Below are 27,846 nucleotides of genomic sequence, written 5' to 3'. Positions count from 1 at the left end.
TACATTGTCTAAATCATATAGTCATAGATTTCCACTGTTTGTCATATGAAAATGTTAAAAGAAAAAAAAAACATAAATGATTGATAAAGTATAACATTGGTGTACTAATCGGGATCAAAGTAGACAATAGCAAAATACAACTATCGTATGAATACGTGTTATGTTAACCACGACGTATGTATGCATTATATACGATTATTTTATTAAAAATATGAAAATTGTTAAATACACCGACATCGATTAATGCAATAATAAAAAGGAAAGAAAACAAGAAGCAATAGTTGAGAAACAAATCTTATCAAATGACCTAATTCATCTCTACACTTTCTTTTTGTTTCATGGAAATTAAATTTTACGTATAGTTTTTATTAAGTTTAGAGATTCAAAATGTTATATCTGTAGTCGTAAAGTTTTAATTTTGAAAAATAAAAACTATAAAAAATATAACTAGTTTACCAATTTAAAATTAATCATAGTTTTAAAAGAATAATAAAAAAAGTTATCAAGGTGATTTTATTGAATTAATTAAATTTTTTAATATAGAAAAAAATTCAACATTAAAGTTAGAAAATGGGAAATGGTATTTAATTAACGGATTATGGTGCGAGTAACGGCGGCATCAAACGGCGCTACGTCATCATCCAATTTCGTAAAAAGCTGAAGGAAAAAAAAGAAAGTAAAAATAACCAAAACGAAATCGGCATCGCCGTGAACAAGGAAAGCATTTCGCTGATTCTTTCTCTTCGCGGTCTCCATAGCTCATCGAATCATAACTCGGTACCTATAAATACACCCAATCATCGTTCGGCTCTCGAGCCATCACCATTCGATTCTTCTATTCTCTGTCGAAGCCCTAGAGATTCTCTTATCGCAGCCATCAATACTTAGCAAAGGTAGGTACATTCTGTTCATAATTTCTGTTTGGTTGCTAAGAAAACGATGGAAATGGAACTGGAAAATGATAGAAGCATGTGTCGGCGGAGCTTTTCTCTTACTTTGTTTCTTTCTTTCTTTGTTTTAACTATAGAAGTGAGTGCCAGTGATTTTTGTTTTGTTTAGATATATCGAAGGTTTTATGGTCGAGTTAAAAGAGCTTGGCTGTTGAGCTGTTGAGCCGTGGAGTTTGAATGTTTGATGCGTTGTTTGACTGTTATTGTGTTTGCGTTTCGTTTGGATGAGTGTAGATTCGCGAATATTTTTGTTTATTCTTCTGTTTATATTTGCATTCGTGAAGTTGACGGTTGATTTTTCTAATATACTTTTTCATCACGTGGCGGCCGCGGACCAGCAATTTCAATTTGACTTCTGTTTCTTTTTTTAACTAATCAATAGTTCCGAAATCCTTACCGGTTACTTTTGTTTGTCATCCTTTGCTAGGTTATTGTTGCTGAACTTATTCGGCTTTATCGTTTGATTGTTTATTGTTCTTCTATTTGGTGATGTTCTGTTTACGGCAGACTTAACTCGAAATAATCGCCAGCTATGTCAAGGAAGATGCTCATAGACGGTGAACAGTGCCACCAGGCTGAAGCGGAGGAACACTACGACTTTGATTTATTCGTTATTGGAGCAGGGAGTGGTGGTGTTCGTGCTAGTAGATTTTCAGCTAGTCATGGAGCAAAGGTTACATATATTGACTTATTCTGAAGAGTGCATAAGTTTAGTTTCATGTGTCAATTGATGGTTCATTTATAGTCATGTGTTCGTTAAGATTTTATATGCTTTTTTCTGCGGCTGTTATTCTTATTTGGTATATCTTTTGAATAACATTTGCTAATTACATCTGAAATTTGTTGTAAGGTTGGCATCTGTGAACTTCCATTCGATCCAATCAGCTCAGAAGTAGTTGGAGGAATTGGTGGAACGTATGTAGTTCTTATTAGTGCTCAAAATCTTTTTTATTGTTCTTACGAAGTTGATATGGAAGTGATTAAACATTCTTTATCATGTTTTATCTCATTTCGCAATTTAGGTGTGTCATTCGTGGCTGTGTTCCCAAAAAGATTCTAGTCTATGGGGCATCGTTTGGTCCTGAGCTTCAGGTTAGAAGTATACTTTTATAAATTTAACCATACTAAATACAACAGTGTTTCAATAGTTTTTGTTAGACACATGCCAAAGTTGATTTTATTAAAGTGACTCCAAATGCACCATAAAGTCACTTCACGACAAGAAAAACTTATTGAATGTGAATATCTGGAATAAAACATGTGTTGTTTGTGTAGGATGCTCGAAGTTTTGGTTGGGATGTGAATGAGAAAGTGGATTTTGATTGGAAGAAACTTCTACAAAAGAAGGTATGTTACTTAAATATAATGTTTTGCATTTGACCTCTATCAGTTTAAAAAATAAACCGTATGGAGTTTGCTTTTTCAATGAAGTACATAATTCATTTTGATTGAGATTTCTTGGGTATATTTTCATAAAGAGCTGGTGGGTAACTAGGTCAAAGTGGTTTTGAAGGGTAAGTGTTTTGAATTGAAGTTTAAGTTCTTTCCATGATTTAATTGATAATACACCATCAACACAAGTCTGATATGTTGAAAGGTAGTTAATCCTCTCCGGTTCAAGTTATCTGTCTCTAGTTTCTACACCTTTCATTATTTCTCTTTTTGGAATTCCTTTTTGAAATCTATTTGCTGATTAATTGAAAAAAGTTGTTAATCCTGCCGTGCAAAATTGAGAGTCGTGCATTTGATTATATTTTTTTCGTCCTCTTTTATAAAAAACAAATTTTTTCGATGTATGAAATTACAAAAGAAAGGCCTGTGCTCTGAACCAAATTTATGGAACTTTTAGTTGTTTTAGATACGATTCTTTGTTACGTCCAAATTATCATTTCTTATGGCACACATACCTTTCTCAGCTTATTGGCTAAGATTAAGAGTATCTGTTCTTTTCATTTCTTCTAGCACACATTGTTGCTCTCCCTAGTAATACTTTTGGGAATTAGTAAGTCATTGTAATTGTACCCTTTTATTTTATTAATTCATATGTCGGTTTTTCTTGTCTAATATGGGGTCATACTTCTGTTAAATTTTGATCTGTAGACAGATGAGATAGTCCGATTAAATGGAATTTACAAGCGTTTACTGACTAATTCGGGAGTAAAAATGTATGAAGGAGAGGGAAAGATTGTAGGTCCACACGAAGTTGAGGTGACACAACTTGATGGTACCAAAATATGTTATTCAGCAAAGCACATACTGATTGCAACTGGCAGTAGAGCGGTCATTCCTGATATTCCTGGGAAGGTAGCTGCCTGCTCTTACACTCTGTGTGTGTGTTTTCCTTCTCTATGTTGAACGGAATTACTTGATGTCACCTCTGAATAATTAGTATCTAATGCTATCTATTTCCATGGAGAAATTTTCCAATTTTTGTTGTTTAAAATGATTTTGAAAAAATTACATGTATGCGTATATTCTGAATTTGATATATATTCTTTTTCTTGTAAATTAAGTTCTTCAACATTTTTTAGAAACATTTTTTTACATTATTAGAAGTGTTAGTTACTATGGAGGCCTGAAATTCTGTTTGCTTATTTTATTTGATTTCATTGACCATTTTTTCCTAATCTTTTATATTGGTCTAGCTGTCTATTTCCTATTGAAGACCAGAGAAGAATATAAAATTTAAATAATGTAGTGATAGAGCTTGGATCCATGGTGGGCATCCTTGTATTCATGGCATGTAAAGTGGTGAAGCATTGAATTCAGTGAAGTGCCTTAGGGATTTTGTTGGACATTATTGACATGAATGTTGGTTGCAGAGTAATGCTGTACTATCAATCAAAGAGCTTTTTATATGGATATTCTATTCAGTTTATTCCTTTTCTGTCATTATTTTCACATGCTTGGCTCCATTTTATAATTACTTTCTTTCCGTATGTAATTTTGAGGACTTGGACCATTATGCAAACATTCTTCGACATGAATGCTGGTTGTATTTGCTTTAGCATATCTAGTATCTGAGCCTTTGATGCACCTATTTTTGTTTTTTTCCTCCCTTAAAATTTGGGCTTACTATTGGAGAAGTTTTGGTTCTTTAGATGCTATTGGGGCCCAATCATTGGTTTTAATATTCTTCTCTTACTTTAATTCTGAAAATATCTAGGAATTTGGGATAACATCTGATGAGGCTTTGAGTTTAGAGGAATTGCCTAAGCGTGTTGTGGTGCTTGGAGGAGGGTGTGCTCTCTCTCTCTCTCTCTCTTTAATATTAATACATCTTAATTGTGCTTTTTGATTGAGAATCATAACTTCTTTTCTGTTGTTAGGTACATTGCCGTTGAATTTGCTTCGATCTGGAATGGTATGGGTGCCAAAGTTGACCTATGTTTTAGAAGGGAACTTCCACTGAGGTATAATATAATCTTATCCGATGCACTTTAATCATTTCAATGATATTTGAAGGATCGAACTGCCTGATACTTAGATACAGATTATAAAAACTGTATGATGTGGTGTAGTAGTTGCTGATATCTTCTCGAACTCTAATGGCCATTGACCATTTGTTCTTCTGGACCATTTGTTGAGGAAGACTTTTAAACATGATTCCAAAATAAAAAATAACAGGAAATAAAAGATGAAAAACTATGACCCTGTGGATGCATCCTGATATTATCAATTCCTATGTTCTTTATTATATTATGCCACTGCACTTGGATGCTATGATTAAAAACGTTATATATATTTCAGAGGTTTCGATGATGAAATGAGAGCAGTGGTTGCAAGGAACCTGGAAGCCAGAGGAATTAATATGCACCCAAGAACAAATTTGACAGAAGTACTTTCCATGATTTGTTACTATTTTGACCTATTTTAAATGTTCTGTTTTTATGCATTTAAGAAGATAATACTGGTTCCAATTTTCTTTGAATTCAGTTGATAAAAACAGAGAACGGAATAAAAGTTATCACAGATCATGGCGAGGAGTTGTTGGCAGATGCTGTGTTGTTTGCGACTGGTAGTTATCTCCTCACATTTAAGAACTCTTGAAAATTATTGCACTTATTTGTATTTTGTTTGAGTTCATGAAGGATATGTACTTCATGAAAAGAAGTATGCATTTTGTATAGCATCAGCTGACTTTACCCACTTACTTGCAATGGCTTTCAACTGTATCATCCTGAATTCTAAATAAGGATGTGCCAACTTGTTCACTAGAGAGATTCAGTTTAATAAATCTTGCGTTGAAAAGGGGAAAAAAATGTTTGGGTCAAAATTTCTAGCAGTATATATTAATAAATCTAGGATGATACCACCAGTCTCCATAAAGTTTTCAGTTCATCCTCAAAACTAGCACTATTGTTGGATTAAATGAGAGCCAATGTTCTAGATGGTGGGTTACCTAGAGTAGTAAAGATAGTGAGGAAAGGGACATTTATGGAGTAAAGACTTTAAATCATTTACCAGATGAGCAAATAAATGAATGGTCGAGTGGTTAAATGATTAAGTTGTGAGCCCAAGAAGCAAAGATATTGTAGGTTCCTACCATATTGTTGTCCTATAGAATATCAATATGATTTTTACTAATGTCAAATGTAATAGAGTTTGGTAGTTCTCTTTTACCTTAGTCAAGGTCTTCCCCAAGTAAGTAATAGAAATGAGTACATCTGCATGAATCTGTAGTCAGCATTAGTCCCCAAGTTTGTTGTATGGAATTTTGGGACGAGACTGAAAGGATTAATGTAAATTTCTGGTTGTAGAGTGCTTGAATGTTTGGTGCTTCTCTCAACTCTCAATTATGACACTGTTATTTCCATGATGCGTTGATGAGGGACAAGTTTGTTGCAGGTCGTGCTCCTAATTCAAAAAGATTAAATTTGAATGCAGTTGGTGTCGAAGTTGATAAACATGGTGCTGTGAAGGTCATTATCTATCTTGCCTTTTTTATTATTTCATATAGTTCTTGATGCCACTGGGTTTTCGTTACCAAATAGTCTGGTGTTTATCTGTTACCCATTGTTTTGGGTGGAGCTCTGTTTTGTAGCTTTGTTAGTCTCGTTAGTCTTGTTAGTCCTTTTTTTGTTGGATCGTTTGGTTTTTGGCTTTCCATTGTTTGTATTGTTCTTGTTTGTTCTTTCATTCATTAATAGTGTTGGGTCTTTTGTTTAATAAAATACACATTATCTTCTGGGATATTTTTAGAAGATTACATCTGCTTCACCTTGCCATCTAATTGTCACATTTAAAGATCTGAATGTGCTTATTCTGCTCTAAACTGTTAATGAGGGGCTGCTAGGCTTTCATTCATAGGTTATTCTCACCTGGGATGTTGACCTAGAAATATTTAGAGGACTGAGTGTTGAATTCTGCTATAAGTTGTAGAGAAGTTGTAATTAGGGAACGCAAGAAAAGTGAGATATGAGGTGTGATATGTATATCTGCTAGTATGCCAAATCTAGTTATCAGCTAATATGCTGCAAAGATCATAATTAATTTGTGCAGATGGGGACTTTGAGTGGAAAATAATTGGAACTAGCCACTTTCACCATGCCCTCACCATTTCTCATAAAACAAAACTAGCTACAGCTAGCCAGTTTGATGGTTTTAACGAAAGGAAGTTTCCATTTAGCCCATTTAAACTACCTCTTGTAATATGAAAATGGTATTTAATGAATTGAGTCGTACTTAACTAGAGACTACATGTCAGGATTTGAGTAGAAGGTTTTACATGCACATCAGATTCTTTTTTTAACTGTAAAATAAATGTATGGATACATTATAACCTTGGCTTGATGATGCATTAAGAAAACCATTTCTCTTTCTGGACACTTAGTTTTTCATTGGATGGACCGTGTAGTTATCCTGACCGGATTTGCGGTGTTTGCCGTGTTTTACTCATTTGATGTGTCGTTGGCTTAATTCTCTATTGGATGCACAGTTTAGTTACGTTGAGTGGGATTAACCTTTTTTATTCACTCATTGTGCCATTATATGAATTTCTTTGGCTTGTTGCTGTTTTTGGAGGTATAGGAAGTTACAAAGATATGTTTCCCTTGTCCAGGTTGATGAGTATTCACGAACGACTGTACCTAGTATATGGGCTATTGGAGATGTTACTAATCGAATGAATCTTACACCTGTGGCTTTAATGGAGGGATCGTACTTTGCTGTATGTATTCTAATATTTTCTTTCGATATTAATCTATTAAACCACTGCTCCTTTCTGATCGATATTTTCAATATTAGTCCTGTTAATTATGATGCCACATCAACCCTATATATATAATTTTTTTTTTTTTGCAGAACACTGTTTTTGGTGGTGAACCTACCAAACCAGACTACAATTTTGTGCCCTATGCTGTATTCTGGTAAGAAATTGTTATCTATTAATAGAATTTTCCAGTAATATATGTATGTACATCGAATGCAAATTGAGTATTATATATCCGTTTATATTCCTGCTTGAGGAAAATAGTATGTCCATAACATTAAATTTACAGCACATAAGTCGGCTGCTGCACATATTGAAGAATATAATATTTTCATCTTGCCAGAAAAGTAATGTTTTCTCTCTCTGTTTTTTTTTTGGGTGTGTGTTGGGGGGTGAGGATAATAGTTAACAACCATTCACTAAAATGGTTTTACAATAAAAAAAAAATCCATAAAAGCCAAAGGACTATTAAAATTCACTTCAAAATGCATGCATAAATCTAGGGGAGTTTATAAAAATCCCTGTGTTCAGAGAGTCAAAGAGGGAAAGAGCAACATATAATGGAAATCACTAAAAGTCCATGTTTCTGTAACTTTTTGAGTCTAGTTATTTGCTAGTTGATCTATTATTAGATCTCTAAATATGCATTATATTCTGTTACACATGCTTCTATTACTGTATTTCGCTGAGAACATTATAACCTTGTTTATTCTGAACGATTTGCAGCATACCGCCTCTCTCTGTTGTGGGCCAAAGTGAAGAAGAAGCTGTAGAGAAAGCGAAGGGTGACATTCTGGTGTACACGTCTTCGTTCAATCCAATGAAGAATACTATCTCTGGGTACGTAGAATGTATTTAGACCAAAACTTAAATAGATCAATAATATTACCATGCATTATTAATGTTGGGTGAGATTTGACTGTGACTAAAGCTGGAGAGCCTTCATTTCTCATACCTTTTCGTTCCTTGATGAATATGAGACAATATCCGGAAAAATATGTTTTAAGGTCTAAGTTTCTTAGGGTACAAATTAACTCAAGTCAATTAATACGTGAAAAACTAGATCAGAAGAATGATACCAAAATATTAATGTAAATCAGTTACGTAGTTTGCCATTTGCCATTTGGGTGAAAGGAATTTTTGTATGATAGCAAATCAGATGGCCTTACTTTTTGTATGAAAGGAATTTCCGTTTGCCGTTTGGGTGGTAGCCTTTTGATTTACTAAAACAATCATTTAAACCAAACCATCTTTCTAGTATGGATTCAAGTATATTGATCAACAGACTGATTCAACGAAGGCAACCGTAGAAGATGAAGTCGTAGGAGAGTAATGGTTAGGATTCTAGGTATCTGCAATGACTGAAGACAAAGTAGGAAAAATTTGAAAAGAAAATTAGCATTTAGATAATACCATATTGTGACTAATGAGTGTGATTAAATCCCGTGTGTCCATCTTATTGAAGACAAGCTACTTAAATAGCTTAGTAAATGTACCGCGGGAAGAAAGAGAAAACAAACTATACAAAGTTATTAACTATAACAACATGCTCACTTTGTGCTGTTACTCTGAACCACTCGGTGACTTTTGTTTTTTTGTAAATGATGTCACACATCAAGTAGGCATAATTTCTTGTTACTTACATACAATTTGGTATGACTATGTTAGCCGACAAGAGAAGACGGTAATGAAGCTTGTGGTTGATGGTGACACACAAAAGGTCCTTGGCGCATCCATGTGTGGGCCTGATGCTCCTGAGATTATGCAGGTATGTTCTGTAATTAATTTAGAAAATGTGATCATATTTGCCACACTATATCCTAGGATTAGTATTTAATTATTTCTTTAAATGGACCAAACATGTGAAACTTGGTCAGGCACTGTAGATCCTTGGGTTTTCATTTATTTATGATTCATATCTCGTAATAAAGTTGAAGCTTTGATTCGCAACATTTACATGGCATGGTTTGTTTCAGGGAATTGCCGTCGCTCTTAAATGTGGAGCAACTAAGAAACAGTTTGACAGCACTGTAAGTTTTCATCTATTCTCCTTTGCCTTTATAGTCCTTGATGTTTAAAATTCTTAGAAATTGATGATTTTCTCGAGCACTGATCACATTTTTAAACGAAGAGGATTGTAGTTTGCTTTGCCCTTTATTTGCTGATGGGGTGGAGAGATCCCCTTGGTTAATTTGGTTAGTTGAGTTGAAAGTAGCAGCAGGTAATTTAGAACTTATTTTATTTGCAATGATTTTCCAAAGGGCTTAGAATAGGGTTTTAAAGGGTAAAAAAATTATGCTTCTAAACACTTGAAAAGTCGCATTCCAAACCGACGCTAAGCAATTGGAGTGAATTGGAGTGTGATTTTTTCATTTGAAAACTGCACTTTATGCAAAAATTAAAATCAATGCCGAGCGACTTGCCAAGGTATATGTATATGTATGTGTATATATATTCACTTGAATGCCATTCCAAATGCTCTTGACTAATAACTACATGCACAAAAGCATTGTCAAGTTAAATTTTTGATTTTCCAGAAACCATCTATACTCATTTTTAGAACGTCCGAACTTGAAACAGGTTGGAATACACCCATCTGCTGCAGAGGAGTTTGTAACGATGCGAAGTATTACTAGGCGGATTGAAGCAGGTAGCAAATTGAAAACAAACCTGTAAAAGCACACCCACACATTTTAGTGGAGCATTGGAAGATGCCACGTCTCGATGGTAAGTAAAATATGATTCTCATTTTCATAATTTACAGAAATGTTACTACGGGCACATATATATATATATATATATTTTGAAAAAAAAGATCTTTTTATTTATTTTGTTGGAATAAGAAGTTCGCTATGTTAAAATGTGTGAGCCTGAGGTGACAAATTACTATTCATAATGTCTTTTTTTCAAAAAAAAGAAAAAGAAAAAGAAAAAGAAAAAAAGAAATGTTTATTTTTACTGAACTGAGTTAGCAATATTTTGCGTTTAAATGTGGAAGTGATTTCTTCCTTAGATTATTTTATATATTGTTCAGTGTCGAAGAGTTCCTCTAGGTTTTGGATATCTCCTCCATGTGGACTTCCACTCGTTGGTTTATTCGGTTTGGAAATAAAGGTAAGATTTGTGTTTGGTTTTATTTGTTTTATGTAATTTTCGAAAATTGTTTTGCCAAGTTTGGTAATGGTGGTTTGTTCGTTCATTTCGATGCCGGTTTGGTTGTTTTCCGCAACTTTTCTTGATTGATACTTTACCTCCAATAGATTTTAGACAAAAATCAAACGGATCTCACCGTCTAATCCATACAAATACTATTAGGGTCGACATATTTTATTTAGTTTTTAAACTATGCATTTTTCCTTTTGGGAAAAATGAAGGAATAATAATTATACTTTTGGGAAAAAATATTTCACTTTTGAAACCATTTACCATGTCTCTTTTGTGTATTATAATCAAATTAATGCGTGTTTGTTTTGTATTTTATGAATTGTTTTGAAGATTATATAAAATTGTTAGGCATATTATCAAAAATTTATGGTGTAGTTAAATTATATTTTAAAGTGTTTAAATTTTAAAAAATAAGTTATTTTTTAAAAAAATCTAAATTGTTTGGATGTCACTCAAAATATAAACTATAAGAATAATGTATAATTTTTAAGAAAAAAAAATTTAAATAAAAATAAGACTAGAAAAATATTGTTTGTTTAAAGTCAATCAAAACAGATTTAATATCTTGCTCGCAACTTTTTGCTAAATTTTTTAAAAAATGTTTTAAATATTTCTCTTAGAATTGCATATTCAATTTCTATATATATATATATATATATATATATATATATATATATATTCCTTTATCTTTTATCTGTTGGGTCAAAACTATACGGTTCTAAAAGAAGTTTTGGAGTATAGTGAAAGTAAAATAAGTTAAGAATAGATGCAAATATAGCAATTATATTCAAAATAATAAAATATATAGCAATATTTTAAAAAAATTGTAAATATAACAAAATCTATTAAAATCTATCAATAATAAAAATATATTATTGATAGACTATATAGCAAATGTTGGTCTATTGCTAATAAATTATAAGAATATATCAATGATAGAAATCTATTATTGATAGATTTTACTATATTAGCAATATTTTAAAAATATTGTTACATAGTTAATAATTATTTTAAAAATTTAGCCATTATTATTATCCAATAAATTAACCTCGATGATTTGTCATTATATGAAAAAAAAATTGTAACGTTCAAATTTTCAAACATATGTTTCGAAAGATGATAAAGTATGGTGAAACCAAACATGTCTAAGAAATTTGGTACATAATTAGTGAAAAGTAGACGATCAGACTTCAAAAAAGAACAAAAGTAAATTTTGATTTCAAATTTCACAATTGGGTTTTATATATTTACGAACTTGACAATTATGCAACCACATGAAATTATAATTAATTTAGCTTCAATGGAAATCGCATTTAACTAATATATAGATTGGGGGGGCGGTCCAGCCGTCCAGGAGGAATATGAAGGTGACAAGAGCCAAATAAATACGCATTTTTCAAGTCTCTCAATATCCTTTGTTTTTACGTGGGTTTTCTAAACTACTCTTAAATAGATTTCAATATACTACGAAAGTGAAAAGGGATTGAAATTACAAAACCATTCTTTGAAGATGTCCAAAGTTTGGCTTAAAATAGAATATAAATCAAACGAGCATGCTTCTAACATTAGACGGCAAGTTACTTAGATGGGAAAGTGGAGTACAAAATTAGCATGAAGTTAAGGAAGAACTTCACAAAGAGAATAACCTAGAGTTGCTAACTCTGGTGTTCATCTGAAAAGTTTCTAGATGTGTTTTTTCCAAATGAATCAGACCTAACGTCTAAATAACTATTTAGATTAAGTAAACCTCACTCCTACTTCTAAATGTTCTCTCTATCGTCAACGTTCAGAACAGTTTAAGGACCACTTGTAATGGAAACTGCTATGAAAATTCCAATTCCAACTAAATAGGCAAATTCTAAAAAGCACATCTAAAATACGGTTGTAATTACATTTATGCCCTCCAATTACATAATTGTATAAATTCTACTTATCATGATAAATATGAGTGTTTAATTTTAATAAGTTTTAAGGGTTGAATGTTACTTTCATAATTGCAACTCTCATCAAGTAGTTTTTGCAATTTGCCTTAATTAACAGCCCCAAAGTAAGCAGAGAAATAATCCCAATATTCTCACTTCAAGGGAATTGATGATAATATCCATTTCCCTACTGGTTCTTGTAGCCTATCATTGTGTACTTAAGAACCCACAAATCTTCCCAAACGTAACGCTACGGTAGGATTTTTCTTTTCCTATTTCCTTATTTCCTTTAGTACAACTATGGTCGAAAGTTAAAACGATCATACATAGTCTTACTTTTAACGGTCTATATATAATATTAAATTTGAGAGAGGTAATAACAAAAATGAATAAGAGCTTAATAAGGGAATAATTAACAGCCATTATTTACAAAGGGTGAGGTAGAGTAAGTCATACCTATGCCACTGTCTTCCCTTCGCATACGTCGCATGTTATATATCCAACGCCTTCGCAATATGGACATTTCATTCCTTCATCTACCCATTCCAGAAACTGCATCCATATATATACAATCGAATTGACTTCTTCTTTTTCACAAACTTAAACCACATATTAAAACCTGAAAGGAAGTGAAAATGGTTGCACGATTCACCTGTGGTTCAATATTTGGCTCACCGGTCCCATCGCATTCTGAAAAAGTAAAGCTGGTTAGTTTTCCAAGATGAAGTGAGCAGAATTGCAAAAGCATTCAGTTTGTAAGCTGAGAGTGTGTGTTTTAGCAGATCTAAAGTTATGTCTTGACTAGATAAACTATCGGTAGAAAATGTCAAAGTTAAAAAAAGGGTTTTTTTAAAGATAATATACTTGTTTTAGCATTCATAACCAATGTTTTCGAAATCCTTCCAGGGGTGCACTTAGGTTCAATGTGTATGTTTGATGCCTCACCTTGAAAAGGCAAGTCTCAGAAAATAAGCCATGCTTTTTGTGATGCCCAAGCCTTAGAGGTTTTTTCATTAATTTTCAGTAGTAATTAGGGTTTTCTTTCTTTCTTCACTATAAAAATGAAATTTATGAAGCGTAAATGCAAAAGTTATTGTGTTTAGGATCTTTTTTCCTCGTATTTTAACTTTAACTATGCTTTCTCTTGTTTATATAGTAATTTTATGTACAGTGCACCTCAGAAAAAATGCATATTATTGTGCTTTGCACTTAAATCCTAATAGACTAATGCATTTTGAGAAACACTGCCATAACAACAAAATTCCCAAATAGTCTTGAAAGTCCTTTTGGAGCGTTTTAAGGATACTGCTTGTACAACGGGTGGAATAGGTCATGTTGAACTAAGGTATCTGTGTTGAAGTCTTTAGAAAATTGACAAATACATCCAAAACTTTCTATACACTAATCCGAGTTATTAAAAAGAAGGTTAAAATGTCACATTGGTCCTTGTATTTGGAATTCAAACTTATTTCCTATACTCTTAATGTAGTTCTTGTGTTTTTAATAAATTTTAAATTAAACAAAACTACCCAAACCAAAGTAGTATATTAACTTAAAAATAAAGAAGAATGCACTTTAAACATATGGTTGATAGTCAAGTACCTGTGCATAACAGACGACCCTCCCCACGACAAGTCAGACAATTGGTAGATATGACTTTGGTTTTTCCATCAGAAGCTTTTCCATTAGAACTATGAAGTCGTGTGGGGTCTTCCCATCGGTTCTCTCCTATGAGAAAAACTCGCTGTTCGGAAAGATCAAGACCTGCACTACCTTCTTTTACTATTGTCTTCTGAATCTCTTGTATTTCAGTTATTGAATTAATAACAGTTCCATTTTCACTTCCCTGCAAAAGAAGGAAAAGCACAAGTAGAACATATTCAGAATGCAAACGTCCTTTTGATAATTATTTAGTACTTTTTTACTTACAGTTTTTAAAAATTAAGCTTATACAATTAAACGCTTACGAGTTTTTATATTTTTATGTTTTGTTATCAACTTTTTACTCAAAGTTTTAAGAAACCAAGGCAATTCTTTAACTAGAATTTGATTAGGATTTCAATTGTTTCTTTCGCATCACAAAGATGAAAATCATTATGGATAAATGGACAGAAAACAAACATTAAATTTGAAAAACGAAAAAATTAAAAAATTTGTGCCTTAATTTTCAGTGTCAGACAAACAGTAATCCTACAACTGCCAATACTTAAGGTAAGAATAACGAAAAAAACTGTATACAAGTTCGTCGAAAGTACAATTGACAAAAAAGCAACAACCACAAGATCAATCAAATTCTGCAAGAGAATGGTACCTAATGAGAATTTTTATTTGTATCAATGGAGCAGACACTTCTTGTATTTGGCTCATTTTGTAGGCTTACATAAATGAGTCCCCGTATTCTTTCAATTTGTATTTCAATGAAATCAGGTATTTGACAAAAAGAAAAAAAAATCAACAAAAAAAAAAAAAGGAAAGAAGCTGCTCCTTCTAGGCTCCTCAGACTAAATCTCGTTACGAAAAAATATAATGGAAGTTCATAATCAACACATTGCTAACTTAAGGACATAGGTACAGATTTGACAGCGGACTCTTGGAGTATGAAATGCATTCTTCGACGAAATCATATAAGACAGACAGTGTCATCCACTATATACTTTCCATCTAAGAAAGGAAAACCATACATCCACTAGATACTTCTATAGACCGTAAAGATCCTGATTCAACGCATAAATGAAATAAAAAGTTTTCGACATACTCTCTGATCTGTTGGAATATTCCCTTTTTCATCTGTTTTGGCATCTGATCCAACACTCTCAGTTACTTTCTCCTTGAATAAAATCTCAAGAAGCTCTGTAGTCATTATACCATCTTCACGGAAACCTGAAGCGGACTATCAAATAAAAGTATACATAGCCATACGGTGTCACGGATTGAAAGAATATTGACTAAATCTACGTGAATTTCATTGAATTAGTAAAGAATGATATATTGGTGCCAAATTCAAAACAATCTTACCTGCCAAGTCTTAACAGCACGCTCAGTTCCACTGGAGAAACTTGAAAATTCCATGTCTTCTTCACCGCAGTAAAATCCTAGCCCCAGCAATGCTTCCTGACATTTTAGTAGAAACAGAACAATACAGAAGCATGTTCTTCAATGATCTTCGTAATGAAAGAAAATAAAACATCTCAATTAGCTAAAAGCAGGAACATAATGCTCGCAGTACCAAAAAAGTGCACAAGATAGCGACTCGATTAAACTGAATTTCACAAAACCAAACATGTATCTCAAAATCTCACACAGAGTTGAATCGACTTATTCGCAAGCCTATCTATTACATCTAATACCATTAATGTTTAGTCAGCATGGATTCAACTTAATTCTTTTATCTTTAACACTATCATTTCAGACAGTAGGTTTTAAATGCATTATGTTCGTGAGGAAGTTTGATTTAACAAACAGGTTACGTATGATCAAATTCTGTCGACAGAGAAAATCGTAGGAACAAAAGCAGCACAAAACTTAAAACTCGCCTTCTAATATTTGATAGAAGAAATGCGTATGTCGAGCAGACCTGCATCGCTAGGACTTCCGCTCCTTCTGAACCAACTCTCAAAGACTTTCTCTCCTTCTTCACCTCTTTCTCCGCCTTACTTTCTTCGGAAAACTTGACGACTTCTTCAACAATCGTCTTCTTTTCTATCTCCACATCCTCTTCACGACTACTCTCATCCAACAAAATGCGACTCACTGTCGGTCCGCTCTCGGCGATCAGATTCTTCTCTTTCAAGACCTGCAACAGGCCAGCGATATTCGCAATAGTTTCCGATACCGAAATTGTTCCTCCTTGAACGGAATTTCGGCGTTCTAACGCTTGAATTTGCAGCTTAAGTTCAGCAATTTCCTGCAGAAGCAACTGGCGTTCTCTGGCCCAACGCTGCTCTTCGCGGATCCACCGCTCCTCTTCGCGAAACCAGCGCTGCTCCTCGCGTATCCATCGGAGCTCTTCGCGGTCGTTGCTAGCAGGATTGAGAGAACGACAAATGAGGGAACTGGAAAGAGAACGAGATGATGAGAGCTTGAGAGATGAGAAAACTGAGAGAGAGAGGGCGCGAGGAGTGAGAAGAAGAGAAGGATTGAGAGGAAGAGTTATGGAAGAAGACATTGAAATGCAGCACAGAAATCGAAGGGATTGTGGAAGAAGAAAGAGGGGAAATGGAAGAACGTAGAGACTTTGAGAAGATATTTTTCCGATGGGGAAAATCTCATACTGCCCATTTGAAACCACACGTTTTGCGTGAAGCAACTGGCGGGAAATCCAAACATCAGCCAAACAAAAGCTCACATAGCCCATTTGCCTGCGTATGGGTGTTTGGGACAATAATTATCTAATAAGACTATAATAATTTCTTTAATTACTCACCGTAAACAATATTTTGAACCCTCTAATTGTTATTTTTTAAAATGTATAATTTTTTATTCTTTAACTATAGTATTTACTATTAACTTTTTAAATTAAAATAGTTTTTATAATTCAAACTAGAATGATCTATACTCTAAAACACAAATTACTATATGAATCATAAATGAGTTGTTTTCTTGAACTCTAAAATATTCCTATTTTCTATTATTCTAACTTATGTTTGAGTTGGAATTGAGATTCAAGTTCTTCCCCTGTATGTAAAAGAGGCCGACAATAAGTTCTTTCAAAATTGACTATTTGTCCCTTTGTTAGAGGTGTTTTAGGAATGTATGCGATCGAGTAAATAGCTCCACAACATGCCAGTTTAATATAGCCCATTTCATATCTTTGTATTCGAGAATCATCAAATTCAACTCTACATTGTTCACAGAATTTCGAATCTTATCTTTTATCTCTAATTACTCGATAATTTCCACAAGCACAAATCCCGCTTTTTATAGGCCCAAACATTCTCTCACAAAATAATCCATCATTTTTAGGCTTATTTGTTTTCTAGTACCTCAACTACAATAACCAATTTCTTATCTTAAACGTACCTAAACTATAGTTTTGGTTGTATTTATAATATTTGTCTTTTAAGTTTATAATTCAAATCCTAAAACTCAAATAAGTGTTAAAATTAGATTACCTTTAAAAATTGGAGTAACCAAATAAGTTATACCATTTATATGTCGTAGTAATGTTATTTCCTAATCTTGTGCTTTCTTAGGGTGTGAAATTATAACCTACAACTATAATTTGATGTATATTTTTAAAAAAAAAATCCATCTTTTGATTAACAATGCATCAAAAATAAAACAAGAGGTTTCTGAAAAAGCACATCAATATGCATACAAAATGTACAGAACAATCTGATCGTTACAATTTCACTATGATAACGGATATAAAATGGAAACAAAATTGCTACTTTTTAAATGTGATGATTAAATAGTGAAATTTTATAAATATAGAGATTGAAAAATAAATAAAATTCATCATACAAAAACACATTTGTCCTTTTTATCACTTTTTAGAAAGTTTCAATACTATTTTTGTTATATAAAATTGAAAAGTTGTAAATAATAATATTATTAAACCTTATAAAAGAGCAATTGAGACAGTAATAATAATCAGTCAAGTTTAATTGAGTTGTCCCAGTTACCTTTCAAATATATTAAAATTATGGATTTTTGAGTCCTTAAAGACTGAAGAAAACATATATTTTTTAAATAAATATGTTTCAAAACCTATTATAAATCGTACACAAATATCTCATCATTCTTTTCTAGAATAACTTATTTAAAATTAAACCCAACATGCCATTCTCTTTTCGCCATAATCAATTACAAATGATCATTGGATGCATCACGGACATCACCTGTCTACCTATAATTAGACAATTTGGTGAGACGGGATGCACAAAAATATACAGCGAGATGTAACCAAGTATTTCTCATCAATTATATACAAATAGATACACATATGTATGAAAAGGGAAAATAAGAAAGAAAGCCATTTATATATCTTTAACACAAAAGATGGGTAAATAGGTAACATAAAGACAAAATCATAAATGTTCAAACAGAGTAACGAAGCTTAGCTTAGAATGCAAACTATATAAAAGATTTTCTAGTGATGGAATTTATTATGGACCTTGGAAAAACTCAATGTTCACCAAAAATAAAGTACAACAAAGATGGAATTAATGTACTGCCACTTCATCACCAATAAAAATGTGTTTCGAGCTCTATGAGTTGTGGCTTTTGATGATAATATACATAAACGAATCTCATTTCAAAAATAACTTTATTATACAACCCCAAATTTTGTTGTGGATCCAATTATATAGCCATCATTATCTTGTAGGAAGCACATCATACCATTGCTACAGTTAATAATACCAAAGTTTTCTACACCAAAATGTAGACAAGAACATTGTTGAAAGGGCACTTACACAAATCTCATGCCCTCAATGCTCCAATGGTAGACATAGATCATCTCGGGCATCATCTACGTAGTTGGCGGTTTCATTCGATCTTAGTCCAATTTCACATTAGAATAGAGGAGGGTGTCCCTCGTGAGAGGCATCCTTAGAAGGCAGCACGACTGTAGAAAAAGGACGAGAGGTTAACAAGAATAACATTCACCCGAAATGTATCGACCATCACAATATATATATACACAAGATAAATTTTCTTACTACATAAGGGGGTGGTTTAGCCCCCCGACTTTATAAGCATGAATAACTCAACATCAAGAGTATTTACTATTAAAATTTGCACATTTATTAAATAACTCCATCTTTCTCTTTTTTTACACATTTATTGAGAAATTTCATCTTACACCTCTGCATCTAGATCACAAATCACAATCACAGACTTCAAACTCCAATATATCTTCATAACTCAACTCAACACCAAAAGACCCCCTAAAAAGTTAAACCCAAAAAGGATTTGGTGTACACAACCAAACGATTAATGTAAAAGGCCAATGTGGCACTTCTAAAAGAAAGAGCTTGATTGTGAAAATGTAATCGTTCAGTTATGAATATATATTTAAAAAAAAAAAATTGTTTCCTGAAATCGTTGCATTAAAAATCTATTAATTACTTCCTTAGAATGAGTCTAGAGGTTTCCAAAAAATTGATTAGGATTACTCCAGAAGCACCAACAATTAACATGAGCTACTAGTTAGTTGAGAGTTTAACGACACTAGTCATATTTCTAAGGCCACAAAAGATAATACCCACCGTAGTGAAAAAGTAGAGAATAACATATTTAAACTAGATGGAGCAAAATGGAGTAAAGGTGCAAAAAATTACCCCCATAAGAGTAGCAATCAAAAGAATGATTCCTGTGATCCAGGCAAGGGTTGTCCTAACCAATATCACTTCGTGAATAGTCGTGTTAATTTTGGCATCTTCCACCAACCAACGTGGAGTCAACCGAGGGCTAAACATCACAGTTAATCCTTTTCCTGCCTTAGGTGATGATGATCCAGAAAAGTAAATAACTCCAACAATTTGACCTGCAAATTAAATTATAGTTGTCTATGTAAAAACTAATATCTTAAAAACCTAAATACACATACTCATCAAGTCATCATTGAGCAAGATTAACATCAAAGCCAATACGCAATATATCAGGTTACATAAAAATTGTCACTTCTTGACAACAATAGGCAGCTGAAAGAGACTGGAGCTTAATTATGAGTAATTGACATGATCCTCATACCAAAGCAACCTGACCACTTACCATCATACGCTTTTTGGAGTAAGTGGAATATTTTGGACAGAGCAACAGTAAATAGTCTCGATCTATGAACAGCATCTCCTTCAGAATCACTTTCATCTTGGAACGCCTGCTAACCCGTTGGTGAACATTGATTAGAAAAAATGAAATTGCTCATTTTTTAAAAGGGAAGAAAGAAAAAATGGAATTGGGGTAAATCAAAACACAACCACATTTGTTCTAGACATGTTATTATATTGCAAAAGAGGCTTTTTCAAGAAGGCTATGAAATCAAGGCTTCAGGCACCCCATGTCCACACCACCCACTATGACCCATTAGTACTTAAGACTAGTTTTTTAACACCAGAAAAGATGGCACTAACAACCGCATCAGTCTCAACCATTGCTGTCCAGTGTGGTGCAACTAAACAAGGTTGAACAAACATTGCATGATAGGAACAGAAGTAGAACAATGTCATACGAATAACCAACAGAATTAAAGAAAACAGAGTACCTTGATGCCATTGAAAGAGCCAGTGATGAGCTCAGATGGACTTTGCACGTTTTGTGACAAATCCTCATGAATGTGCACAGCCCTCTTAATATTGTGATAGAGAGACAAAAGACTGCTAATAAGTTCTCTGTCCCCTGTCTACAAATCAATAATGCACCAATGAACACATTAACAGAGATGGTTATAGAATAAAACCAGATAGCATCTGAAATTGATCAAGTAAAACCTTAGACAGATGAAGATTGATCTTAACAGCATCAGTCACAGTAAACTCTCCATTTAAAGTTTTTGATGCATCGGCAACATATGCTCCACCAATGAAAGACGCCTAGACAGAGATTAAAAAGAAATTAGAACTTGTCGATGAATATGTAAAAATATAGGCATCTAATAATAAAATAAAAATCTTGATTCACGACTTACAAACTCTCTAAAATCTTCATCAGTAAAATCAGACAATGGTTCATTCAAAGGAACAATAGAAACTTCATCCTCACCTGCTAATAACAAGCATTAGAAAGGCCAGAGGGCAGCTGAAAATATTTGGAGGGAAAATCAAACCAATAATTATTTTAGAAGGAGCAAATACCAGGAAGTAGGATGTCAGCACTCTCAGAACCTACATGAACCTTGCTCGTAAGAACATTGCTGGACATGCCTGTTTCCAGGCTTACAATTTCAGGGTCTGCAAGTATCAGAATTCAAAAGGTTAACGTCTTTTAAAAACATACGAACAATAATACAATTTTCAATTTCATTTACAGCACAGACCATATTCTCCTTTAATTTCAAGCATAAAAACTGAACGAGGCCTATCAAGTGGATTTGGCATCAAAATCCCATTCAGCTGCAAAAGGCATTAATAACATGATCAAAACCTTACAGCTGCAGATATACCTAAAGTTTAAAAAGAACAAAAGCTTCTGCAGAGCTAATCAAGAAATTAAGAACCTTAGATGATCCAGAAGCTGAAAGCGTTGAAGGCGGTGCAAAACCAAGCAAGACTGACACAGCAGCACCAACTTCTGATAGTGACATTGAACTGACCTATGGAAACCAAATATTCGAGCATAACATGTGAAGATTAGCTAATAATTTATCCCACAAGAAAACAGCGCAAAGTTCTATCCTAAATACTGTCACATTAATATTTCCCACTGAGAATGTGGTTAAGCAATGGCATATCCAATGGTAATACAACATGACACAAAATTTTAAATTGCTCGTCCATGGTCGGATACGTTGAAACTAGAACGGTTCACAACGTTGTCAGACCATCAACGTAAAATAACCCTCAAAAGTCCTATAAAATTTCAACATCACGAAATGTGAGACATAAGTTTTCTTCAATCCATTCAATTGCACATCAATTACAAACAGACCATGGCTGATGCCACCTTTTAGAGAGAAGAGCTCGTGAAAACAATTAAGAAAAAAACAGCTCAATTCAGTTCAATAAGTTGTTCCAGATTCAATTTCTTCAATCCGCCAGAATTCGAATGCACCAACACAGACATGGAAAATAATTTAAAACAATTTAATCACGCAACTCAAGACTCTATTCACTGGAAACCAACCAAACCGATCATCCCAGGGCAAAGAAAATACAGAAGAAATTTAAATTACCTCGAAGCCATCATCGGGCGAATGAGATCGAAGGTATTGATGCGAGGAGCTATCAACGAAAAGCACCGAGCCAGTATTCTCGCACTGGATCAAACAAGAAAAATGAAAACACGTCAAATTGAAGAATTATCAGATCCCAGTGGTGTTCCGAAGTATTAATCCGCGAAAAACAAAAGGTTTCAGTGGAATCAGAAAGAATCGTGGAATCAACAGATAGAACAAACCCTGGCGAGAGGGAGGATGATTAAGAGAGTGAAGAAGAAGAGGGAATTGCAGAATTCCATCCTGGAGAGAATCAGTGAAGCCTGTGACCGTCGAAAAACGAGTGGGATCGGAAATCGCCGATATCTACACATGGAACGACGTGGGTTGCGTCGGGCCGAGTCGTGGGCTTTTGGATTCTTTCAGTGTGGTCCTCCAACCATGGAATAATGAAGCAGCCCAACTTCCATCAAAACCACTCCCCCTTAAAATACTTTCTTTTTCTTTTATTCCTTTTAATACATTACAAATTCTATCTGTGTTTTTAGACCAACTCGAAGTTTCTCTTTCAAAAAAAAAGTTTTCTAAATATAATTAAGTGGGTGAACTTGAATCCGAGACCTTTTGTCCTCGTATATATAAGTGACATCGAAATTTTGGTCAAATTCACAGTTATAATCCAAATAGGATGACCCCAACTTGAATTACACGTCTATTACAAAACTTCAAACAAAATATCACAACAATGTATATATTTTTTAATAATATTTAAAATTCGAGTTGGATTAGGAAAACTCGATATTTTAAAAATATAACCCGAACTCAAATAATTGAGATAAATTATTACCATTTGAACTGTACTGTACAAGTTACTTGAGTTCTCATGTTATTTGAATACCTTTATTGTGAACTTCTTCAACTTTCATGTTTTCTGTTTACTTTTCTCTCAATTTTGAAAAGTATATAAAAAAATATTTTTCTATACGTGTCTAATAAATTGGTGATTTTTAAAAATGTTGAATATAAATTTTGTTTAATCTTTTATTTACTAGGTCTATTACATTTTTAAAACTTTTAAAAATTGTTCGTTCTTATTATGAAGTCAAAAGAAACATACCTCGACATATATGTGACTATATTAAGAATCAAAATGTCTGTAGATTAAATCCTTCTAATCATATCGTACTAATAAAATTATTTAATTGAAAGTTAATGTCAAGGTAAACATTAGTGAATTATGTGTAGAAAATATAAAATAGCATTTTTCAAACCTATGAAAATCTAATCAGAGTGAAAAAATTTAACAAAACAATTGAGATGGAGAGAATGATGAAACTCCAAAAATACCCCTCGACACAACGATTCCATATTCTAAGGCATCACAATCGTGGCGTCATTTCACCCATCATTTATTATCTCGGAAAAAGGGGAGCTCTCTTGAAGTATATTCCTTTTTTATTTCCTTCTTTTAATTCGTTAATTCCTGCTGGTCAGTTAAAAACAAAAATAAATAAAATTGGGTTTAAAATTTGTTCGTATTTTAGTAAATTTCAAATTTAATCTGTGAGAGTTAATTGTTGTTGAAATCAATTAGTTAATCACAATTTTTTATGCAAAGAAACAATAAATACGTTTTTAAAACGTATAGTAAAAATGTTAATAAAAAATGATTAAAAAATAACAATAATATACTTGTAGGGGAACTAAAATTTAAGATTTATTAATTGTTTGAGATTAAAATCGGACATTTGAGAGTGTATCAACTAAAATTAAACAAACTCTAAAATATAGGAACCAAAATGATATTTTAACCATAAATTTTAAAATATACAAGTCCTACACATTTTTTTTATGTGTAATATTCAATAAATATTAATTTACACTCCAAATTAAACTATGAGGTTATATTAACTTGGACCATAAATTAATAATTATATCAATTTAACCATAAACTTTAGGAGTTCGTATCAATTTAAACATCGGACATATACATGATTGCATCATTTTAGACCCCTTATTATGTTCTATTTGGATAAAGTTGAAAGTTCAAATTGATATACTTATGAAAATTTAAGGTATAAATTGATACAACCTCAAAGTTTATGATTTAAATTAATTCAGTCATTAATTCAAAGTCTAAACTAAAAACAACTTTATAATTTAAGAGTATAAATTGATATTTGTCTTTTTCTTTTTAAAACGGTTTATCTTTTTAAATTGATATTTGTTCCATGCTTATCGCGTATAAAATAAGAGAAATCTAATCTAGAAATCAATGGTAAAAAAATAACGATATGTATATCAGTTTTTAAAACGTGGGTTAATACCTAGTTGTTTGGAAATTAAGTTTCCATCCTTACACTTTCATTTATGTTGACATTTTAGATTATGATTCTTTTTTGTTGGATTTATTTGTACCATATAAATAGTAATGAACATTGGACGATGATTATCATTTTAAAAATTATATTAAAATTCAATAAAATGTTAAAAGTGGACTCTAACTTTAGTAATAAAATTAGAAGAAATTAATTATATAGTTTTGACCTATAACCAATCATTAAAATTTTAAACTAACAACCAAAGGACTAATTTTAATAAGTAAATTAATTTATAACATTATAATACCATAAAGAAGTGTCAAAAGTTGCAAATTTTGTTCCCAAAGGATTGTACCTTTCTATTGTTTAAATGGAGAAAAAAAAACACAATTATATGGACGAATTAATAACATAGAGTTAAGATAGAAAGAAAGATGATGTAATAACAATAATAATTAATAACAATGTTTTAGAATTTACATGATATAACATAAATCATACTCTGCATGCATGAGGAAGACTCGGTCAAGATCAATTCATCCAAAACGCACCGTATCAACCACCAACGGAAGGAGATAAAAGCCAATATTCCGATCACCATTTTTCCAAGCAAATTCCACGTCCACCTTTTCGTTTTTTTTTTTTTTTTTTTTTTTTATAAATTAAATTTCAAATTACACAATTGAGAATCATTTCTCCTACATGAAAATTAATAACAATAAAAGGGTATGATAGATGGAATAGGTAGATAGTAATTTTTCACAAATTTAGATATGAAATAGATATGGTTAATTTTAACACATTGCATTTAGTGGTGACCACCGCCGTAACCGCCACCGCCACCAAAACCTCCACCTCCACCGAATCCTCCGCCAGCGCCTCCACCAATACCTCCTCCTCCTCCAGCTCCTCCTCCGCCTCCAAATCCGCCTCCACCACCCGCACCACCTCCACCACCAAAGCCTCCCCCAGCTCCTCCTCCGTAGCCTCCGCCGACTCCTCCACCAAGACCGCCTCCACTACCACCTCCAAGTCCTCCGCCGCCACCAAAACCACCTCCACCTCCAAGTCCGCCACCACCTCCGAGTCCTCCTCCGCCACCTAGACCACCTCCACCACCGAGTCCCCCACCACCTCCAAGTCCTCCACCTCCACCAAGACCGCCACCTCCTCCCAGTCCTCCACCGCCGCCAAGACCGCCACCACCTCCCAATCTTCCACGCTTAAAACCCCTCTTGATACCATGCCCTAACCCTCCTCCACCACCTCCGCCGAGCCCTCCACCGCCACCCAATCCACCGCCACCACCCAATCCTCCTCCGCCACCTAATCCTCCACGTTTATAACCCCTTTTATGAATGCCATGCCCTAAGCCCCCACCACCACCTAAACCACCACCGCCACCAAGCCCTCCTCCGCCACCCAAACCACCACCACCACCCAATCCACCACCTCCGCCTAGACCACCGCCACCACCAAAACCACCACCAGCTCCACCACCAAAACCACCACCAGCTCCACCGCCAAAACCTCCACCACCACCAATGCCACCTCCGAGACCCCCTCCACGAAACCTTTTACGACCCTTAATAAAACCAAGTGGACGATGAAACAAACCCTTGTTGTCTTCTACATTGTTGTCGGCTCCGACAAACGCAATCAACACACAGAAACAAAAAACCACAGCACGTAGAGAAAAACACGCCATTGGCAAGCTCAGCTCTTAGAACACCAGAGTTGGGAGTGTGATTTATATAGCAAAATAATAATTAATAATAACACATATTGTGACATGAGATAAAGATAAAAGATAAATTAAATTAAAAATTAAAAATATTAAATGCAAAGCTTCAATTGAATTAATTAAGAAGGTCCACAATGTGAGTGGATCGTCATCCAAAGCTTTTGGGGAGAGTTAATGAAAGCGGAAAGCCCCATCTACCCTCTCTCAATGCCCATTTATTCGTCCAACTGTCCTCTGCCAATCGATCTAAAAGAATAACAAAGCACTGACCAATCAAACACCGTTTATCTCTTTTTCTTTTTCTTTTACCCTTTTTTCTTATTTACCTCAATTCGCTTTTATATATATATTGAAAAATTGAACTGTGTCCATATGAAATATAAAAGAAAATACTTATATTCATTAAATACTTGTATTAAGGTTTATAAACTGATTTAAAATAATTAAAATTCAATTAAGCTTAGCTACTTTTTCATTACTATTAAAACATATTTAAATTTTAACTTCAAAATTATTTAATTTTATATTAATTAATAGATCTCAACAACACCAAAAATCGATCCAACATTAGGACAAAACTTGAAACAAAATTTAAATCTTAATGGTTTGTCATGTTCAATCAAGCTGAAATGCAAGGAGTAAAAGTATAAGATTTTGAAAAATGTGTACTAAAAAACTAAAAATAGCAAAGATAACTTTATTTAAAGTTTACGATCAGTTTGAATATGGTAAGCGTAATGCTTCATATTCTAGGTGGTTCCAATGCCGGAGATGGAATGGTAGATCATCGGCTTTTCCATGCCTAAGTTCTAGGAATTTATATATTTGGTACAAGTAGTTGGAATTAATTCTAGCGTCGCATAAAATTGAAAATGCTCGCAAAGTCGATCTTGCGCCACTTTCGATAGGATATTCTGGAATTTCAACATCCGTAAACAGGTTAGCTCGTCTCGTGCATGTTGATGCTCGCGAATTGGTCTGTTAAGAAAGATGGTACTCACTGATTCGTTGGAGATTGCGGACTTTTATAGATTAATAGTCCAAAGATAAGCGTTGCAGATTGGCTTAAAGTTCTCTATCGGAATGTATTGGTTGGCTCCTACACCGGCTAAACTATCATCGCCGTGTGTAAACTCGTTTGGGGTATACGAACAATTCAATAATGAATCGCCATACATAGAATTCAAAGCTCAAAGGAAATACGAGTATTGATTTCAGTAGCTCAAAGGCGAAACAAAATTCCCATTCTTGTACTAAGGAATCGAAACCTCACTAGTCAAACATGTAGACGTAGTCATTATCTCGTAATATGTCTTCGATTAGTAGAGCAACAACAAACAAAGGATAGTGGCCTATAGAGTAGAAGTTGTCAATCCCTATAAAATGTTCGATGAGTGGGTCAGCAAATAAATCCTTCTAAGAGGATGTAGAGGAATGCTTCTCCTCAAACGTTCCTAACTTTTCTCTTCACTTTCATCTAACATAATTGTGTTCTAGTAAAAGCATCATCAGGTGTAGAGCCTAATAGAGCTCGTGGCCCATAATCACGGTCATGGTTCAAAGACTCAGCTATTGTAAATGCAGTATTTCTAGCTATGAGGTAGTTATCTGAATCTCCCTTCAAACTTGAGTATCCATAGCCAACTGCGGATGATCGAACCCACTTAACGCGGACGAACTCATGATAATGAAAAAGGTGTAACCTTATCCATGTAGAGT

General features: G+C 33.6%; 4 protein-coding genes across 11 annotated transcripts; 1 reads left to right on the top strand and 3 right to left on the bottom strand.

Annotated features, from left to right (window-relative positions):
• The first annotated feature begins 677 nt into the window (after nt 1–677).
• LOC103483491 (glutathione reductase, cytosolic) lies at nt 678–10,444 on the top strand. 8 transcript variants are annotated; one of them, XR_536582.3, is made up of 18 exons: nt 678–893; nt 1,481–1,623; nt 1,801–1,865; nt 1,973–2,042; nt 2,226–2,297; nt 3,051–3,254; nt 4,117–4,190; nt 4,280–4,363; nt 4,701–4,788; nt 4,887–4,968; nt 5,799–5,872; nt 7,012–7,119; nt 7,254–7,318; nt 7,888–8,001; nt 8,830–8,929; nt 9,138–9,191; nt 9,742–9,888; nt 10,196–10,444. XR_536582.3 is itself a non-coding variant. In XM_051086010.1 (17 exons), exons 2-17 carry the CDS (start codon nt 1,483–1,485, stop codon nt 9,835–9,837), a joined length of 1,491 nt encoding a protein of 496 aa, XP_050941967.1. In that variant the 5' UTR covers nt 678–893; nt 1,481–1,482; the 3' UTR covers nt 9,838–10,444. The 8 variants fall into 8 exon arrangements, 4 of the variants coding, with proteins under 4 accessions (XP_050941967.1, XP_008438375.2, XP_050941965.1 ...); XR_536580.3 differs by having other exon boundaries at nt 1,458–1,623; XR_536581.3 differs by having other exon boundaries at nt 1,378–1,623.
• On the bottom strand, nt 9,581–16,617 carry LOC103483490 (protein disulfide isomerase pTAC5, chloroplastic). The gene is made up of 7 exons (XM_008440150.3): nt 15,823–16,617; nt 15,264–15,359; nt 15,004–15,138; nt 13,851–14,094; nt 12,901–12,938; nt 12,705–12,800; nt 9,581–9,831 (listed from the first exon to the last, which is right to left on the bottom strand). The coding sequence occupies exons 1-6, from the start codon at nt 16,600–16,602 to the stop codon at nt 12,705–12,707; spliced, it is 1,389 nt and encodes a 462-aa protein (XP_008438372.2). The 5' UTR covers nt 16,603–16,617; the 3' UTR covers nt 9,581–9,831.
• Nucleotides 16,618–18,324: 1,707 nt separating this feature from the next.
• Nucleotides 18,325–22,563, bottom strand: LOC103483489 (uncharacterized). Its single transcript, XM_008440149.3, has 11 exons — nt 22,305–22,563; nt 22,081–22,164; nt 21,406–21,501; nt 21,226–21,301; nt 21,044–21,139; nt 20,878–20,951; nt 20,681–20,782; nt 20,455–20,592; nt 19,965–20,070; nt 19,532–19,737; nt 18,325–18,816 (listed from the first exon to the last, which is right to left on the bottom strand). The coding sequence occupies exons 1-11, from the start codon at nt 22,434–22,436 to the stop codon at nt 18,748–18,750; spliced, it is 1,179 nt and encodes a 392-aa protein (XP_008438371.2). The 5' UTR covers nt 22,437–22,563; the 3' UTR covers nt 18,325–18,747.
• Nucleotides 22,564–24,818: 2,255 nt separating this feature from the next.
• On the bottom strand, nt 24,819–26,214 carry LOC103484174 (glycine-rich protein 23-like). Its single transcript, XM_051086007.1, has one exon. It carries the CDS (start codon nt 26,089–26,091, stop codon nt 25,192–25,194), a length of 900 nt encoding a protein of 299 aa, XP_050941964.1. The 5' UTR covers nt 26,092–26,214; the 3' UTR covers nt 24,819–25,191.
• Between the last annotated feature and the right edge of the window lie 1,632 nt (nt 26,215–27,846).

The sequence above is a fragment of the Cucumis melo genome, chromosome 6 (genome assembly GCF_025177605.1).
Source record: "Cucumis melo cultivar AY chromosome 6, USDA_Cmelo_AY_1.0, whole genome shotgun sequence".
Classification (NCBI taxonomy): domain Eukaryota; kingdom Viridiplantae; phylum Streptophyta; class Magnoliopsida; order Cucurbitales; family Cucurbitaceae; genus Cucumis; species Cucumis melo.
Note: the sequence above shows the minus strand (reverse complement) of the source record. Positions and strands in the feature narration are given on the sequence as shown.

Excerpts from the sequence above, each read along its gene's own strand:
- LOC103483491 (XM_051086010.1), top strand. The coding sequence starts at position 1,483 with ATGTCAAGGAAGATGCTCATAGACGGTGAACAGTGCCACCAGGCTGAA. Across the intron at positions 4,789-4,886 it reads CAAGAACAAATTTGACAGAA|TTGATAAAAACAGAGAACGG; the intron begins GTACTTTCCATG and ends CTTTGAATTCAG. Across the intron at positions 8,930-9,137 it reads ATGCTCCTGAGATTATGCAG|GGAATTGCCGTCGCTCTTAA; the intron begins GTATGTTCTGTA and ends GGTTTGTTTCAG.
- LOC103483490 (XM_008440150.3), bottom strand. The coding sequence starts at position 16,602 with ATGGGCTATGTGAGCTTTTGTTTGGCTGATGTTTGGATTTCCCGCCAG. Across the intron at positions 15,139-15,263 it reads GTGCTGTTAAGACTTGGCAG|TCCGCTTCAGGTTTCCGTGA; the intron begins GTAAGATTGTTT and ends TTTATTTGATAG. Across the intron at positions 12,939-13,850 it reads GGGTCGTCTGTTATGCACAG|AATGCGATGGGACCGGTGAG; the intron begins GTACTTGACTAT and ends TTACTTTTTCAG.
- LOC103483489 (XM_008440149.3), bottom strand. The coding sequence starts at position 22,436 with ATGTGTAGATATCGGCGATTTCCGATCCCACTCGTTTTTCGACGGTCA. Across the intron at positions 20,593-20,680 it reads TCAATCTTCATCTGTCTAAG|ACAGGGGACAGAGAACTTAT; the intron begins GTTTTACTTGAT and ends ATTGATTTGTAG. Across the intron at positions 19,738-19,964 it reads ACTCCAAAAAGCGTATGATG|GTCAAATTGTTGGAGTTATT; the intron begins GTAAGTGGTCAG and ends TTTAATTTGCAG.
- LOC103484174 (XM_051086007.1), bottom strand. The coding sequence starts at position 26,091 with ATGGCGTGTTTTTCTCTACGTGCTGTGGTTTTTTGTTTCTGTGTGTTG.